This window comes from Miniopterus schreibersii (assembly GCF_964146895.1).
Source record: "Miniopterus schreibersii genome assembly, chromosome: 17".
NCBI lineage: Eukaryota > Metazoa > Chordata > Mammalia > Chiroptera > Miniopteridae > Miniopterus > Miniopterus schreibersii.
The window spans coordinates 43273128-43286764 of record NC_138117.1 but is presented as its reverse complement, the minus strand read 5'-3'; the positions used below and the strand labels follow the sequence as shown (position 1 = coordinate 43286764).

Here is a 13637-nt window from a genome sequence, read left to right as displayed (position 1 = left end):
AGGTGGATGGGTGGATGGGTGGATGGATGGATGATGGATAGATGGATAGATGGGTGAGTGGATGGGTGGATGGATGGATGATGGATAGATGGATAGATGGGTGAGTGGATGGGTGGATGGATGATGGATAGATGGATAGATGGGTGAGTGGATGGGTGGATGGATGGATGATGGATAGATGGATAGATGGGTGAGTGGATGGGTGGATGGGTGGATGGGTGGATGGATGATGGATAGATGGATAGATGGGTGAGTGGATGGGTGGATGGATGGATGATGGATAGATGGATAGATGGGTGAGTGGATGGGTGGATGGGTGGATGGGTGGATGGATGATGGATAGATGGATAGATGGGTGAGTGGATGGGTGGATGGATGGATGATGGATAGATGGATAGATGGGTGAGTGGATGGGTGGATGGGTGGATGATGGATGATGGATAGATGGATAGATGGGTGAGTGGATGGGTGGATGGGTGGATGGGTGGATGGATGGATGATGGATGATGCATAGATGGATAGATGGGTGAGTGGATGGGTGGATGGGTGGATGGGTGGATGGATGAAGGGTGGTTGATGGATAGATGGGTAGGTGGGTGAGCGGATGAGTGGATGGATGATGGATGGATTCATGTGTGGATGGGTAGATGGGTGGACAAATGATGGTTGATGGATAGATGGGTGGGTGGATGGGTGAATAGGTGTTGGAGCAAATGAGGGTGGAAGAGTGAGGAAGGAAAATGAGAAGGACCCATGTTCATTATCCTGGAAGTTCCAGCCACAGCATCACAGAGCTCACGGGTTTGCAGCCATAAGCTTCAGGCTACACAAAAGGTGTCATGAGCTATGGCACAGCTGAGGAAAAACCCAGGGATAGAGCATGAGAACAAACGCTCTGTCCTTCCCTAGAACAAGAGAGCGCTTGTCCTAACACAGGGAGAGTGAGTACCTCCAGGCTCCCTGATTCTCCAGCCCTTTGGGCTCTGTAATTCTAGGGGTGCACGTTCGGTGGCCTGTCCAGCGGCGGGCCTGCAGCCCTGGGACTGCCTGTGGCTCTGCCCGAGCTCTTCTGCAGGTTCTGCCCGCTTCGTAGAAGGATGCAGCTCACACCTTGAAGCTTTCTTCCTCATGCCCCAACCCCTGCATCCCAGCGCCTCTCAGGGCCACAGCCAGAGAAGGTGACCACCAGGGCCCATGCAGGCCTCTGTGGAGGGTGTCCCAGTGCTGGTCCTGGGTGCTGGTGTGGGCAGGGATACCATGGGGCTGGTCTCAGGGTGTCGCCTGCCAGGCCAGAGAACTGGCTTGTCTCTCTTGGCCAGGCATTCCCAGGGGACAGGCTTCGCCCTGGGGCAGGGAAGAGCTGCCTGTGACCACTCCACAGCTTCATGCTCTGACAGAGAAGAAAAGAGAGGCCCTGCCTGGACGAGGGGCCAGTTTAGAGGCAGGGCTGGCCTTGAATCTCAGCCCCTGGCTTAGCCCTAGGACATTAACTGTATCCAGAAGCCTCCCAGCATGAGGGGAGGGTGTCTCTGGAGAAGGACTGCTGGTGGCCAGGGTCCCAGGCAATAATCTAGGACATGGGGGCCCATGTCAGGCCCTGGAAGCAGCTAAGAGGGACATTGTCTAGACCCATGGCCATGTGTAAAAGTGACTCTGGCCAGGAGGGAGGAGGAGGGAGGCCTGAGTGTGGGAAAGAGCCCCAGCTCACAGGCTGGGTAATCTGGGTGGGGCCTTGTCCTCTGTGCGTTATCCAGGGGGGCCATCTGTGTGTGTAGGTGTGTGACTGAAAGAGGCAGAGCAGGACCAAGGCAGGCACTGCATCTCTGTGCTGGGCCACCTGTCCCTGCTGGGAAAGGAGGGAGGGAGACAGGAAGGAGTGCTGACGCCCCAGGCCTCTGCTGCTCCTCCTCCTGATGCCAACATTCTGCTGGCGCAGTCAGGCCTGGGAACAGGGCTGCCTCCAGGGGCTGGGTGAGAGAGCTCGGGTCCTGGAAGCCGTGACTTTCTCTAGCAGGCTAGAGAAAAGGGGAGGGGTCCAGTGTGATGGAAAGAAGTGGCCGGTTCTGCCCCACTCTTGGGTGACCTGGTGCCAGCCCCACCTTCTCTGGCCCTCATTTCCTAACTAGTAAAGGGTGTTGGGAGGGGGTCATGACAGCTCCTCTGTCCTTTGAATCCTGAATCCTGCCTCCAAGAGCATAGCCAGGTCACAGCCTGCAGGAAGCCCTCCCTGGCTGCACTGTCTCAGCGACTCCCGGTCTGAGAGCTCCTGCCTTCGGAATCATCTACTTTATCCCACAGGTCTGTGTCTGGGGCTGTTGTTGATGTTTCTGCTACAAAGGCCCCAGGATGGACAGTCACATCCCAGTGGGCAGCTTTGTCAAGGACAAAGGCCTTTTCCCATGGAGCCAGAACCCAGTTGCCACCTCTGCTCTGGTGCCTCATGCCCAGACCTCTACTACTACCTTACATCCTTGGACCCTGGGGCTCCGCCAGGCCCAGCAGAAACTCCAGTCCCCCAACCTGTTATTCCAGCAGCTTCCCTGCCCTGTGGCCCAAGTGAGTCACCCCTCACACCTGCATCCCCTACCCGGGCCAGTCAGCACATGATCACTGAACCCGCTGCCCTGCTTCCCAAGGCCACTGGTCATGCTCCTTCCCCCTGTCCATGCATGGCTGTGCCTGATGAATGTGGGGAGGCCTCAGAACTTGGGATGGCTTTGTCTGGGTAAGGACACAGGAACCCCCCACATTACCAGCCTTGTCAAGCGAAACCCCAGCTGCCCTAAACAAGCGCCCGGGAGCCTGGGGCCAGCAGCATGGCAGACTTCCTAGGCTCGGGAAGCTGACTTGGGGCCTTGGGGGGCTCCTGCCCTCACCCTTCCTGCTCCCCTCCAAAGGTGCAGGGGTGGTACCTTCTCAGATCCTGAGGGGAGCAGGAGGGGTGAGGGCAGGAGCCCCCCAAGGTGGTGTTTCGGTCTCTGGGCACCAGCCTGGAGGGGCTGTTTTGGCGGGACAAGAGCAGAGACGAGAGAGCAACAGTCCCAAAGCAGGCGAAGGCAGCTGCTCCTTGTTGCCAGGACCCCAGCACAGTGGAGGGATCCCTGGTAGGAGGAGTCCCGAGGCCCCTGGGGGGTGGGAGGCAAGATTGTGCAAACAGGAGGGGCCCATAGTTCCTCCTATTCTTTTTTTGTTTTTTTGTTCCTCCTATTCTTTTGTCTCTACACCCCCACCGTACTCTCCCCTAACATGGTAGGTCCCACCGGCCTTCGCGTTACATACCTGGTCGGGCTCACCTTTTTGTGGGCATATCCAGCAACCACACCTTACTCCCCACGCCTGCCCTGCCCCTCACCACCCTGAATTCTGACATCTCAGTAGGACACTAGCCTTCCCTGGGGTCCTTTTCCAGGGCCTTGTTGGGTCGATCCTGAACCCAGAGCTCAGGAAGGCAGGGCCAGCACCCGTTCCTGCTTCTTAGCTGGTAGGCACAGCCCTGGGCACCCACAAGGCACCTGCACAGACCTGTGACCCTGAGGATGGGGAATGCAAGGGAAGCAGTGGGAGATCAGGACAAAGTGGTCCAGGGCTAGACAGGGAGCTGCGCCGCCAGCCCGGAGGTGGGAGGGCAGCCCTCTGCCTGGTGGGTGTAGGCCAGCCAAGACAGGATAAGTCCTGCTGGAATGCCGCTGCCTGGCTGCCTGCCCACCCTGCCCCTCCCACCAGCCTTTGTTCCAGCTATAAGGCCTCTGGAGAAGAGGGGCCCCACTGCTCCCAAAGACCTTGCGATGAAGTTGGCCCTGCTGCTCCTTGTCACCCTGGCTGCGGCCACTGTGCCAGGTGAGGGCTGGTAGAGGGGCTGGGGAGGGGGTGGCTTGTGGGCCAGGCACTGGAAGCCTGGAGTTTCAGACCCCGAGACTCAGAGAATCCTGAGATTGTAGGGTGCTAGACTTAGAACTTAAAACCAGCCCACATCTTAACGTAGTGGACTCAGACTTACAAGGCTTGGAATCAGAATCCTGGATCGACCCATGGGTAGGCACTCTGACAGGGAGTGATGCTGGCGACTCTCTGGAAATGCCTTCTCCCCAGGAAAAGACAGATGCCTGGGTCATATGGCCCTTGCCTTTCCCCCCAAGATAGCCATTCTTCCCACAGGCTCAGCATGGCCAAGCAGAGATCCCCAGAGACCCTGACTCACACTTAGGTCCTCAGAACCATCATCAGCCCATCGGGGAACAGCCCCTGGGGTGGGGGACTTAGCAAGTCCCAGAGCACTCAGAGGCCTGTGGAGAAGGGTCTCCAACGCGCCTCCTACCGCCACTTCCTCAAAGCTCCTCTAGACTTTCCCAGCACAGGTCCCAGGGTCCAGCAAACTAGCACTGTCGCCTTCCTCCTGTTGAGTCTGGGTGTAGGACAGAGCCCTGGCAGTACCTGGAGGGATTGGTTTCAAGCAGGGTGGCAGACAGCTCTGTCCAGGAGGGTTTGTGTCCCTGAGAGAACTTCCTGGCCCTGGCTGAGACCCTTGACAACCTCACCCCCAGCCCAAGCTCTCCGCTGTCACGTGTTCTCCAGTGCCACCAACTGTAAGAAGCCTCAGAGCTGCCCAGTCAACTCTCGCTACTGCAGGACCCTAACGAAGGGTGAGTGATCTTGGGTGCGCTTAGGGTAGGGGACCATCCCAGGGAGGTTGGGGTGCTGTGGATGCAAGCCAGGTGGGGAGAGGGGTTCAGAGGTGGCCTTGGCCTGACCACACTCAACCATTCCCAGTGGAGCCTCTGTCAGGGGACCTGGTGGCAAAGGACTGAGTGGAATTGTGCGTGCCCACCTACAACCTGCCCAGCCAGGTCAGCAGTGGCACAGGGGCCACCCTGTGCTGCCAGGGTGACCTGTGCAATGACAGACTGCTGAGCCCCACTCACCAGCACCACCCTGGACCTGCTGCTGGCTCTGGGCCTCCTTGCCTTCATCTTGGCCCCTAGCCTGTGACCCCAGGGCAAGGCCTCCATTCCTTTCCCAAGGACTTCCATGGCTCTCCCCAGCCATGATGGGGGTTCAGATGCTCTGGGCTTGCAGCTTCCTTGGAAGGCCTGGGGCCAGGTCCTTGGACAAGGAGAGCTTTCCTTCCCCCAAGATGAGAGGACCCAGCTCCCCAAGCAGAGGGAGGGCAGAGTCAAGCATTCTGACCCCTTCTGATCTCATATCCAGTTTGCTTGGTTTCCGTTTATTTTTCTATTAGAAACTCCATAGGAATAAATGATTGAAAACCAGTGTGGTTGAGTCTGTGCTGTTCCAGAAATGGGGGAATGCACCCTGCCACACAGGACCCTGAGTCCTAGGGCCAATCATGGCAGCATGGTGATGCCTAAAATGCCACTATTCCTCCTTATCTTCAGAGGGGATGGGGCCCTCCCCAGGTACCTCCTCTAATGCCCCAGAAGAGAAGGGTGCTCCTGGGGAGGCCTAAGGAGAAATACAAGGCACAGGTCTTTGGCGATGGCGGAGGGGGGGGGGGGGGCGGCAGGCCCCTCCCACAGGAAGTGGTCAGGGAGGAAAGGCTGCCCTTCTGCCCCAGGGGAACATCCTCCAGACCTGGGTCCAAGGTCTCCAGACAGGCTGTCTTGGGACACCCAGGCTCAGCTGAGCCTTGGAGCTGTGCAGACACTGACTGCCCAGCCATGGCCAAGGTAAGTTCCATTACCTCAGGTTGATTCCCGCAGGTGAGCCCAGCAGCCTCCTTGGCTACCCTAACCTGGGGTGGAGAGAGAGGTGTGTGTGTGCGTGTGTGCGCATGTATGTCCCCATTTGGTCTGGGTGCCAAGAAAGAGCACAGCCTCTGAGGGCCTTCTTCTGAGCCTCTCTGCCTGAGTTCTGAGCCCAGCTGCCTGGATCTGAGCCCCACTGCCTAGATTCTGAGCCCCATTGTCTAGGTTCTGAGCCTTGCTGTCTAGGTTCTGAGCCCCACTATCTAGATTCTGAGCCCCACTGTCTAGGTTTTTTGCCCAGCTCTCTAGGTTCTGGGCCTACTGCCTGGATATGAGCAGTTTGAATCACTGTATCTGTGTGAACACCCAGCACCCAACAGGTACCCAAGCCGACCTTCCCCTCCCAGGAGAACCACAGAGTTGGCAGGAGCGCCCCACTTCCTGGGCAGCCTCAGGCCTCACTGTGGTCAGAGGCCTGACTCCCCCCAGGGCTCGCACCCTTGCAGGCCTGGCCTGAGAATCCCTGTAGTAGTCCCACCCCAGCAGACAGTGGAGGGGTGGCAGCTGCTAAGGAGGAACCAGTGGCATTTCCTTGCCATGGGCCAAGCACTCACCCTTGATTTCCATACTTGGTGAGATGAGTAACTCTTCTGGGGCTCTAATGTTTGTGAGTGGAGTGGTGATACGGGGCCTTCACTGCCTTGCCTGGACCAGCCACCATGCTTTTGTGCTCTGCCCCTCTACATCCAAACCCCACCTGCTCAGGGTCACCTGGGTCCCACCTTGTCCTTACCAGTGACCTTCAACACAGCACTACACTCTCAGAGCTTCCGTTTCCTATGTGTGTCTTTGGTACCCACCTGGAAGCCAGTGCCCCTCAGTGTCTATCACCTATGGCTGAGGTTGGTGGCCCTGGAACCCTCTGCAAGGCTGAAGGTCTCTCCCCCAGTGCTCTCAGAGCCTGTGAGATCCTGCCCGGTGCTCCCACTGCAACAGGAACATTCTGAGGGGTAGGTCCTGGGGCCAGCATGCCCCTGGGTGGCCACTAGAGAGCCAGGCACTGGCAGCTGGCCAACAGGACTGGCTCCCCTACTCAGACTCTCTCTTTGTCCTCTGTGTCCACTCCCTACAGGTGTGTCTGAGGTGGCCCAAACCACAGACCATCCTCATTTCTTCGAGTGGAAATCAAGCTGCTCGCTCAAGGCAGGCTGAGATTAGAATCAATGGTGGGGGGGTGAGGCAGGGGCTGCAACCTGGGGAAGGAGAGGGTGCTCTGGGCTGGTTCAGCTCAAGATGGGGCAAAAGTGCATCCAGGATACCGGACTCTAGAGAAGGCCTCACACAAGTGGGATGGAGGACATGCTCCATTCCACAGAGCATGGTCCCCACAGGGGCAACCTCGGCCACATGGGCCCCAGAAGGCTGCCTGCACATTCCAGGGAGGACCAGTTGTCCCCTGTGGTCACAGCAGCATCTGTGATATGGCAGGACTCCAGGCTGAAGGTCACAGGTTGCAGGGTGACCTTCCAGGGACAACTTCAAGCCCAAGAACAACATGGCTCCCAGCCCATCACTGCCCTCTAACCTCCAGCCTCCAAGGGTCCCATCCCGCCTCCCATCCTCCTGGCTATTGTCTGTGACCCCACTGGGCAGCCCACTCACCACTTCAACCATCCTAGACCCAACTCAGACCCTAACCAGGTACCATCTCAAGATGAGGGATGGGCTACCTCTGACTGGGTGGCTGGACGGAGAGGCTGGCTAAAGGGGGTCACTTTGTTCATAATGTTTACAGCTGTGTTTATGAAGGTTGCTGGTCTGTAGTTGTTTCTCTTGCAATGGCTGCACTGGTTTGGGTATCAGGGTGATGCTGGCCTCCTAGGTAACTGGGCAATGTTCCCTAGTTTCTGGATGGGGTTGTATGAAATCGGTATTATTTTTTCTTTAAGTGCTTTGTAGAGTCACTGGAGTGTTCTTTGTGGGAAGATTTTTAGCTACAATTTCAAATTCTTCAAAAGACAGAGGGATAATCAACTTATATACGGGGAGGGGCAAAAGTAGGTTTACAGTTGTGCATATAGAAAATAGTACAATAATTAATAAATAATAATACAAGAACAAACTGTTTCGAGTACTCACAACTGCAGGCCTACTTTTGCCCCACCCTGCATTTCTTCTTGAGTGAGCATTGCTCCTTGAGTCTTTGAAGGAATTCGCCGTGTCATCTAGTTACAGCATGGATTGGCGTAATGTTAATAATGTTTCCTTATTACCCTTCCAACTTTGTGAAGACCTGTCATAATTCCTCTTTCTCCTCTCTGATGCTGGTGATTTGTCTCCTCTCTTTTCTTTCCCATCAATCTGGTGAGGGGGTTAAAAATCTTATGATATTCTCAGAGAATCGGATTTTGGTTTGATTGGTCTCTATTGTTTTTATTTCATTGATTTTTTTTGCTCTATTTTATTATTTTCTTTATTTTGCTTACTTTGGGTTTGATTTGCCTTTTCTGTTCCAGTTTCAGAAGTTGAAGCTTATTAGGTCATTGTGTTGAGACTGAAAAATGATTAAAAGAAGCCTTACTAAAATGTAGTCTGGAGTCCAGAAGGGGGCGCTCTCACACCAACCATGCGAGTCAGCTACAGGGTCAATTACAAACCAGCGAGGAAGCGTCACCACAAAGAATCCTCAATTACTGGTCCAACAGCAAAAGAAGCGCATTGCATCTTCTACGACGAACCAACCACCCAGCAGCCCAGACCCTGACAAACTGCGAACTCTCGCTTTCCCCCCATGAGCTTTCATGCAAAAAAATCCCTCTCAACTTTTTCCTTTATCTTCATAAAATATCCCTCTCCTGTTTCTTGAACTTGCCCAGGGCTTTTGCTATAGATTGCTTGTCCGGAATAAACCCATTTTTTTGCTGCTAATTAATTGTTTTATTTTTAAAGTCAACAAGATTTTTTTTTTTCCTAATACAAGCATTAGTGCTAAAACTTACCTTCTAAACACTGCTTTATTTAGCTGCATTCACACTGATATAGTTCTCATTTTCATTCCATTGGAACGACTTTCTAATTTCCTTTAAAATTTCTCCTTTGACCCACAAGTTATTTAGAAATGTGTTGTTAAGTTCCTAAGTATTTGGGGATCTTTTGGATATTTTCTGTTCTTGGTTTCTAATTTAATTTCACTGTAGCTCAAGAAAATAATTTGGTTTCAATCTTTATAAATTTATTGAGATTTGTTTCATGGCCCAGAATACAGTCTATGCTAGCAAACATTCTGTGTGTACTTGAAAAGAATGGTTTCTCCTTCTATTGGGGGGAGTGTTCTTTACAAGTGACCCTTGAACAATGCTGGTTTGAACTTTTAGGGTCCACTAGTCAACTGTATTTTCAATCTGTAGTTGGAAACTCTCGTATGCAGAGGGCCAACTTAAGTTATACTCAGATTTTTGACTGCACAGTGGTCAGCCCCTAACCCCCAGCTGTACCTGCCAAGCAGGCCAAGTTGGATGGTAGCGTTCTCACATCTTCTTTATCCTGCTGTTCTGTGCACTTCTATCAGTTCTTTGGAAAGCAGTGTTGAGATCTCTGCCTGTAATCATGAATTTTACTTTTCTCCTTTCAATTCTAGCACGTTTTTTGCTTTGTGTGTTTTGAAGCTCAGTTGTTGGGTGCATAGACAGTTAGGATTGTTATGACCCCTTAGTGAACCGACCCCTATGGCTATGTAGTGCTCCTCTTTATTCCTGGTTATATTCTTTGCTCTAAAACCCACTTTGCTTGATATCAATGTAGTCACTCCTGCTTTTTAAAAAATATATATATCTTTATTGATTTCAGAGAGAGGAAGAGAGAGACAGAAACATCAATGACGAGAGGGTCATTGGCTGCCTCCTGCAGCCCCTCACAGGGACGGAGCCCACAACCTGGGCATGTGCCCTGACCAGGAATTGAACCTCGACCTCCTGTATCATAGGTCGATGCTCAACTGCTGAGCTACGCCGGCCAGGCTCCTGTTTTCTTTTTTTAAAAACTTTATTGATTGATTTTAGAGAGAGACAGAGAGAGAAAGAGGAACACCAATTTGTTGTTCCACTTATCTACGCACCCATTGGTTGATTCTTGTGTGTGCACTGACCCCGGCTCAAACCCGAATCCTTGGCATATCAGGAGGATGCTCTAACCAACTTAGCTACCCAGCCACGGCCTGTATTTTATTTCTCACATTTTAAAAAATGAAAATTTTAGGGCCTGTGGAAATCTTAAATTTTGCCTAAAACAGAACAAAAGCTAAATGTTAGTAAAGTTATATTAAAAACATTGTTTAATATTGATACTGTTATGGTGGAAGGGGCCCGTGGAACAAGGGGAGCCTTTAACGGCTTGCTCCGAGGAACAGGTGTGGGGACTGAGACCCGGAGGCGCCGGGTGACCTGCCCGGGTCGCACGGCGGGCGAGGCGGGCGAGGCGGGCGCCGGGGTCCGGAGGCGCCCGGAGGCCCCGCGGCCGCGCCAGCCCCGCCGGACAGCGCTGGAGGAGAAGGGGCGCTGCGGCCGCCGGCGGGCAGGGGGCGGGCGAGGAGCCCCGCGCACACGGCCCGCGGAGCGCGGGGGCCGGGCGTGCGTCTGAGGACCGCGCGGGTGTCACTGCGGCGCCGCGTGTGTGCGTGGGAGCGGCCGGCTGTCCGCGGAGTCCCGGCGTCCTGACGCCCGGCGGGGCGCGGAGCCGGAGGCGGGGCGGGGGCGCGGCCAGGGGAGCCCGAGCCGGGCCTGGTCCGGTTCCGCCGGATCCAGCAGCGGCGCCCGCAGCGTCCGGCCGGCCCGGCCCGGCCGCCGAGGTGAGTCCCGCGCCGCGCGGCGGCCGGCGAGCCGAGGGTCCCCGCGACACCCGGCCCGGCGCCGCCGCTTTGGGGTGGGGTCTCCCGAAAGCGTGGGAAGTGCTGGCGCCGGCCTGGCCTTGCGCGGGCCTCGGGCATCCGAGGCTGACAGCCCGTAAATGGGGCGCGGCAGCGGGAATTGGGTGGGGTTTTTGCGGGGGGGGGGTCTGATTTAGTGCCCGGAGCTGGGACCTGGAGTCCAAATATCCGCGCGGGGGGAGGTTAACCGTAGTCCAGACCTCCCCACCCCCTCCCAGAAAGGGGCATCGCCTGCACTCCAGGCACCACACCCGGTCTGAGCTGTCCGTCCTGCGGTCCTGCCGAGTGTCCTCCTGGAAGGCGTTCAGAGCGCATGTCCCTGCAGGCTGCACGCAGCTCATCGCTCCTGGAAGCTTCCCGCAGTGCAGGGACTCAGACCTGAGAGCCAGGGCAGGGCTCTGGAGGTCTCTCTGGGAGGGGACCCCCAGCTGGGCCTGGAAGTATCAGGAACTGGGAGACCCACTCAGGGGCACCCTGGGAGCAAAGGAGAATAGGGAATACTGAGGAGAACCCCCCCCCCCATGGGGCCCAGCCCTGCCCTGGCCAGTCACCCTGTAGCTAGGGCCCTGGGTGGGGAGAGGGCTGTGTGCCAAGCTCCCGTAGGACCCCTGCATGAACACCCTCTGTGTAGAGTGTGGGTTTTGGCCTGGCACTCAGGGCCCCTCCAGCCTCCCCTTTCCCTGCCCACCCCTTCAATCTGCACAGCTCTTCCGTTTTGTAGGCTCTGGGTCTGCGGTCGCCTGTCCCACCCCTGCTTCTTTCTCAGCTCATAACCCTTCTTCCAGGAAACTTTCCCTGACACCCAGGCTGAGTTGGGTGGCTCCTCTGCCTGCTGGCACCCCTGCCCAGGCCCCCTGTCCTTGTCCCTTTTGTGCAGGGCTGCAGCACCACCAGTAGACCAGGAGCTCCCGGAGGGGTTGTCAAGCCGCATCTGTGCCCTGCCCCAGCCCCGTCTGAGTTGAATCGAGGACCACCTGCTGTCTACTCCCCACACACACTCTGCCCTCTGGCCTGCAGCCATGGCGCCCCTGCTCGCCCTGTTCCTGGTGGGCCTGGCGGGCCTACCTCTGGGTGAGACAGATGGAGGATGGAGGGCTGGGCAGACCATGTTTGGGCAGGTGGGCGGGAAGTGGGGAGGGAACCAGAATTTCTGCTGACCACCTCTTTGCCTACTCTTCTGCCCTGGGAAGGTGTTGGAACTGGGGGTCTGATGGGCCTGAGGAGGGGCTCTCCCTGTTCGGTGACCTCCCTCCCCCTCCCGCCCCATTCTTGGCCCCCAGCCCAGGCTCTGGACTGCCATGTGTGTGCCTACAATGGGGAGAACTGTTTCAACCCCATGCGCTGCCCATCCATGGTCACCTACTGCATGACCACACGTACCTGTGAGTCAGTGGGATGTCCCCACAGCCCTTCCTGGGGAGACTGAATGGGGAGGCTCCCACCTGCCCCTGGGAGTATGAGGGAGACTGAGGGAGGAGGCTCTCACCTGCCCTGGGATTCTTTCTGGGATCCCCCAGCTGAGAGGGAACCTGCCCTAATGGTCTGCATGCTGGGGTTGGGCCAACCTGGGGTCGTGGCCCTTCTCAGGGTCCCAGCCAGCCTCCTGCCCTTTGCACCTCTGCAGACTACACCCCAACCAGGATGAAGGTGAGCAAGTCCTGCGTGCCCAGCTGCTTTGAGACTGTGTATGATGGCTACTCCAAGCATGCCTCCACCACCTCCTGCTGCCAGTATGACCTCTGTAATGGTGCTGGCCTCACTGCCCCAGGGACCCTGGCCCTGGCCCCCATACTCCTGACCATCCTCTGGGGTCTGTTTTGAAACCCTGCCTGCCCCCCTTCCCCTGAAGACCCGCTCAAGGGTGAAGCTCTGAGAGGGACAGCCCCACCCTCTCACCTTGCACACCCCATCCACCCTCTGCCCTTCCCAGACCCCCTCAACCACACCCAGGATTGTCTGCCAGAGGACCCTTGACTTCTCTGAACCACCATGGGGCCTTGCTACCAGGCCATGACCTTTCTATTTCAAAAGGTGGGTGTGGGGCTGGGCCTTCTGAAGGTGTGTGGCACTTCTTGGTCCTAGGATGGGGCACCCAGCAATGTGTGCTATTTATGGGGGCCTTTGGTCGGCCAAGGAGCACTTGTTTGCAGGGAGATGTGCCCCACCTTCCTGGTAGCCCTGGGGGCAGTTGTGATGTGAGGGCTGTGCGGGAAGGCCTTTGTCCCCAGCTGTCCTAGGAAGGAGTGTTGGACTTTGTGTTAGCTAGGATGAGGATCTCAAGGTCTGGGGGTTCTTACTAAATGCTGTCCTTGCTAAATGTAAAGTGTAGCTCAGTATTTTGCACACACAGCTGTAACTGAATGAGCTTAACCAGAACCACACTGAATAAGTTTAGCCAACTGCAAAAAGGAAATCCATATGTAATTAACCAAATAGTGTATAAAAGCAATAACTGAGCCTTTCCTTCAGAAACCAGACTTTGGTTGTGAATCCCATCTCCTTTACTTGTAAGTAAATAAAACTACCTAGACAGCCAGGTCTCATTCTTGAATAGAGTACCCCCAAGTGGTCAGCGCCTTAAGTTCCATAGCATGGGGAGGAGGTGGTTCTGCCGCAAGAGGCCCCTCCAGCCTCAGAAGCTGTGTCCTGGTCTGAGGAGGGATCTGTCCCTTCTTGCTTAGCCAGACTCTTGAGTTGCGCCACTCCCCACCCAAGGGCTTGGTTAATGTAACAGCCTGGGGCTATATTTGGTTGCTCCAAAGAGCTAACTCCAGGGCTATTTTGGGCTGGAAGGGCAGGGAGCTGGGCAAGGGGCCACCCTAGGTCTGTTTTTCAGGCTCCACAGAGCCACCTGGACCTGACCCTGCTCCTTTAGGGGGAGACTGAACTATTACTCCGCCCTGGAGGGGACACATCCAACTAAGTCAGGCAGCCTTGGGGAGCAGGCTCGAATCATTATGGGAGAGCTGGGCAGGGGTGGGCTCGGCCTATCGAGGAGAGGAGGCCCTGTAGGA

General features: G+C 55.8%; 1 protein-coding gene across 3 annotated transcripts; it reads left to right on the top strand.

Moving 5' to 3' along the window:
• Positions 1-3758: 3758 nt before the first annotated feature.
• Positions 3759-13155, top strand: LOC308547057 (ly-6/neurotoxin-like protein 1). Of its 3 annotated transcripts, XM_081116754.1 has the most exons (5): positions 3759-3837; positions 4542-4640; positions 11501-11694; positions 11904-12005; positions 12248-13155. In XM_081116754.1, exons 3-5 carry the CDS (start codon positions 11643-11645, stop codon positions 12442-12444), a joined length of 351 nt encoding a protein of 116 aa, XP_080972880.1. In that variant the 5' UTR covers positions 3759-3837; positions 4542-4640; positions 11501-11642; the 3' UTR covers positions 12445-13155. The 3 variants fall into 3 exon arrangements, with proteins under 3 accessions (XP_080972880.1, XP_080972879.1, XP_080972881.1); XM_081116753.1 differs by lacking the exons at positions 3759-3837; positions 4542-4640 and adding an exon at positions 10442-10545; XM_081116755.1 differs by lacking the exons at positions 3759-3837; positions 4542-4640 and adding an exon at positions 10890-11027.
• Positions 13156-13637: the final 482 nt, after the last annotated feature.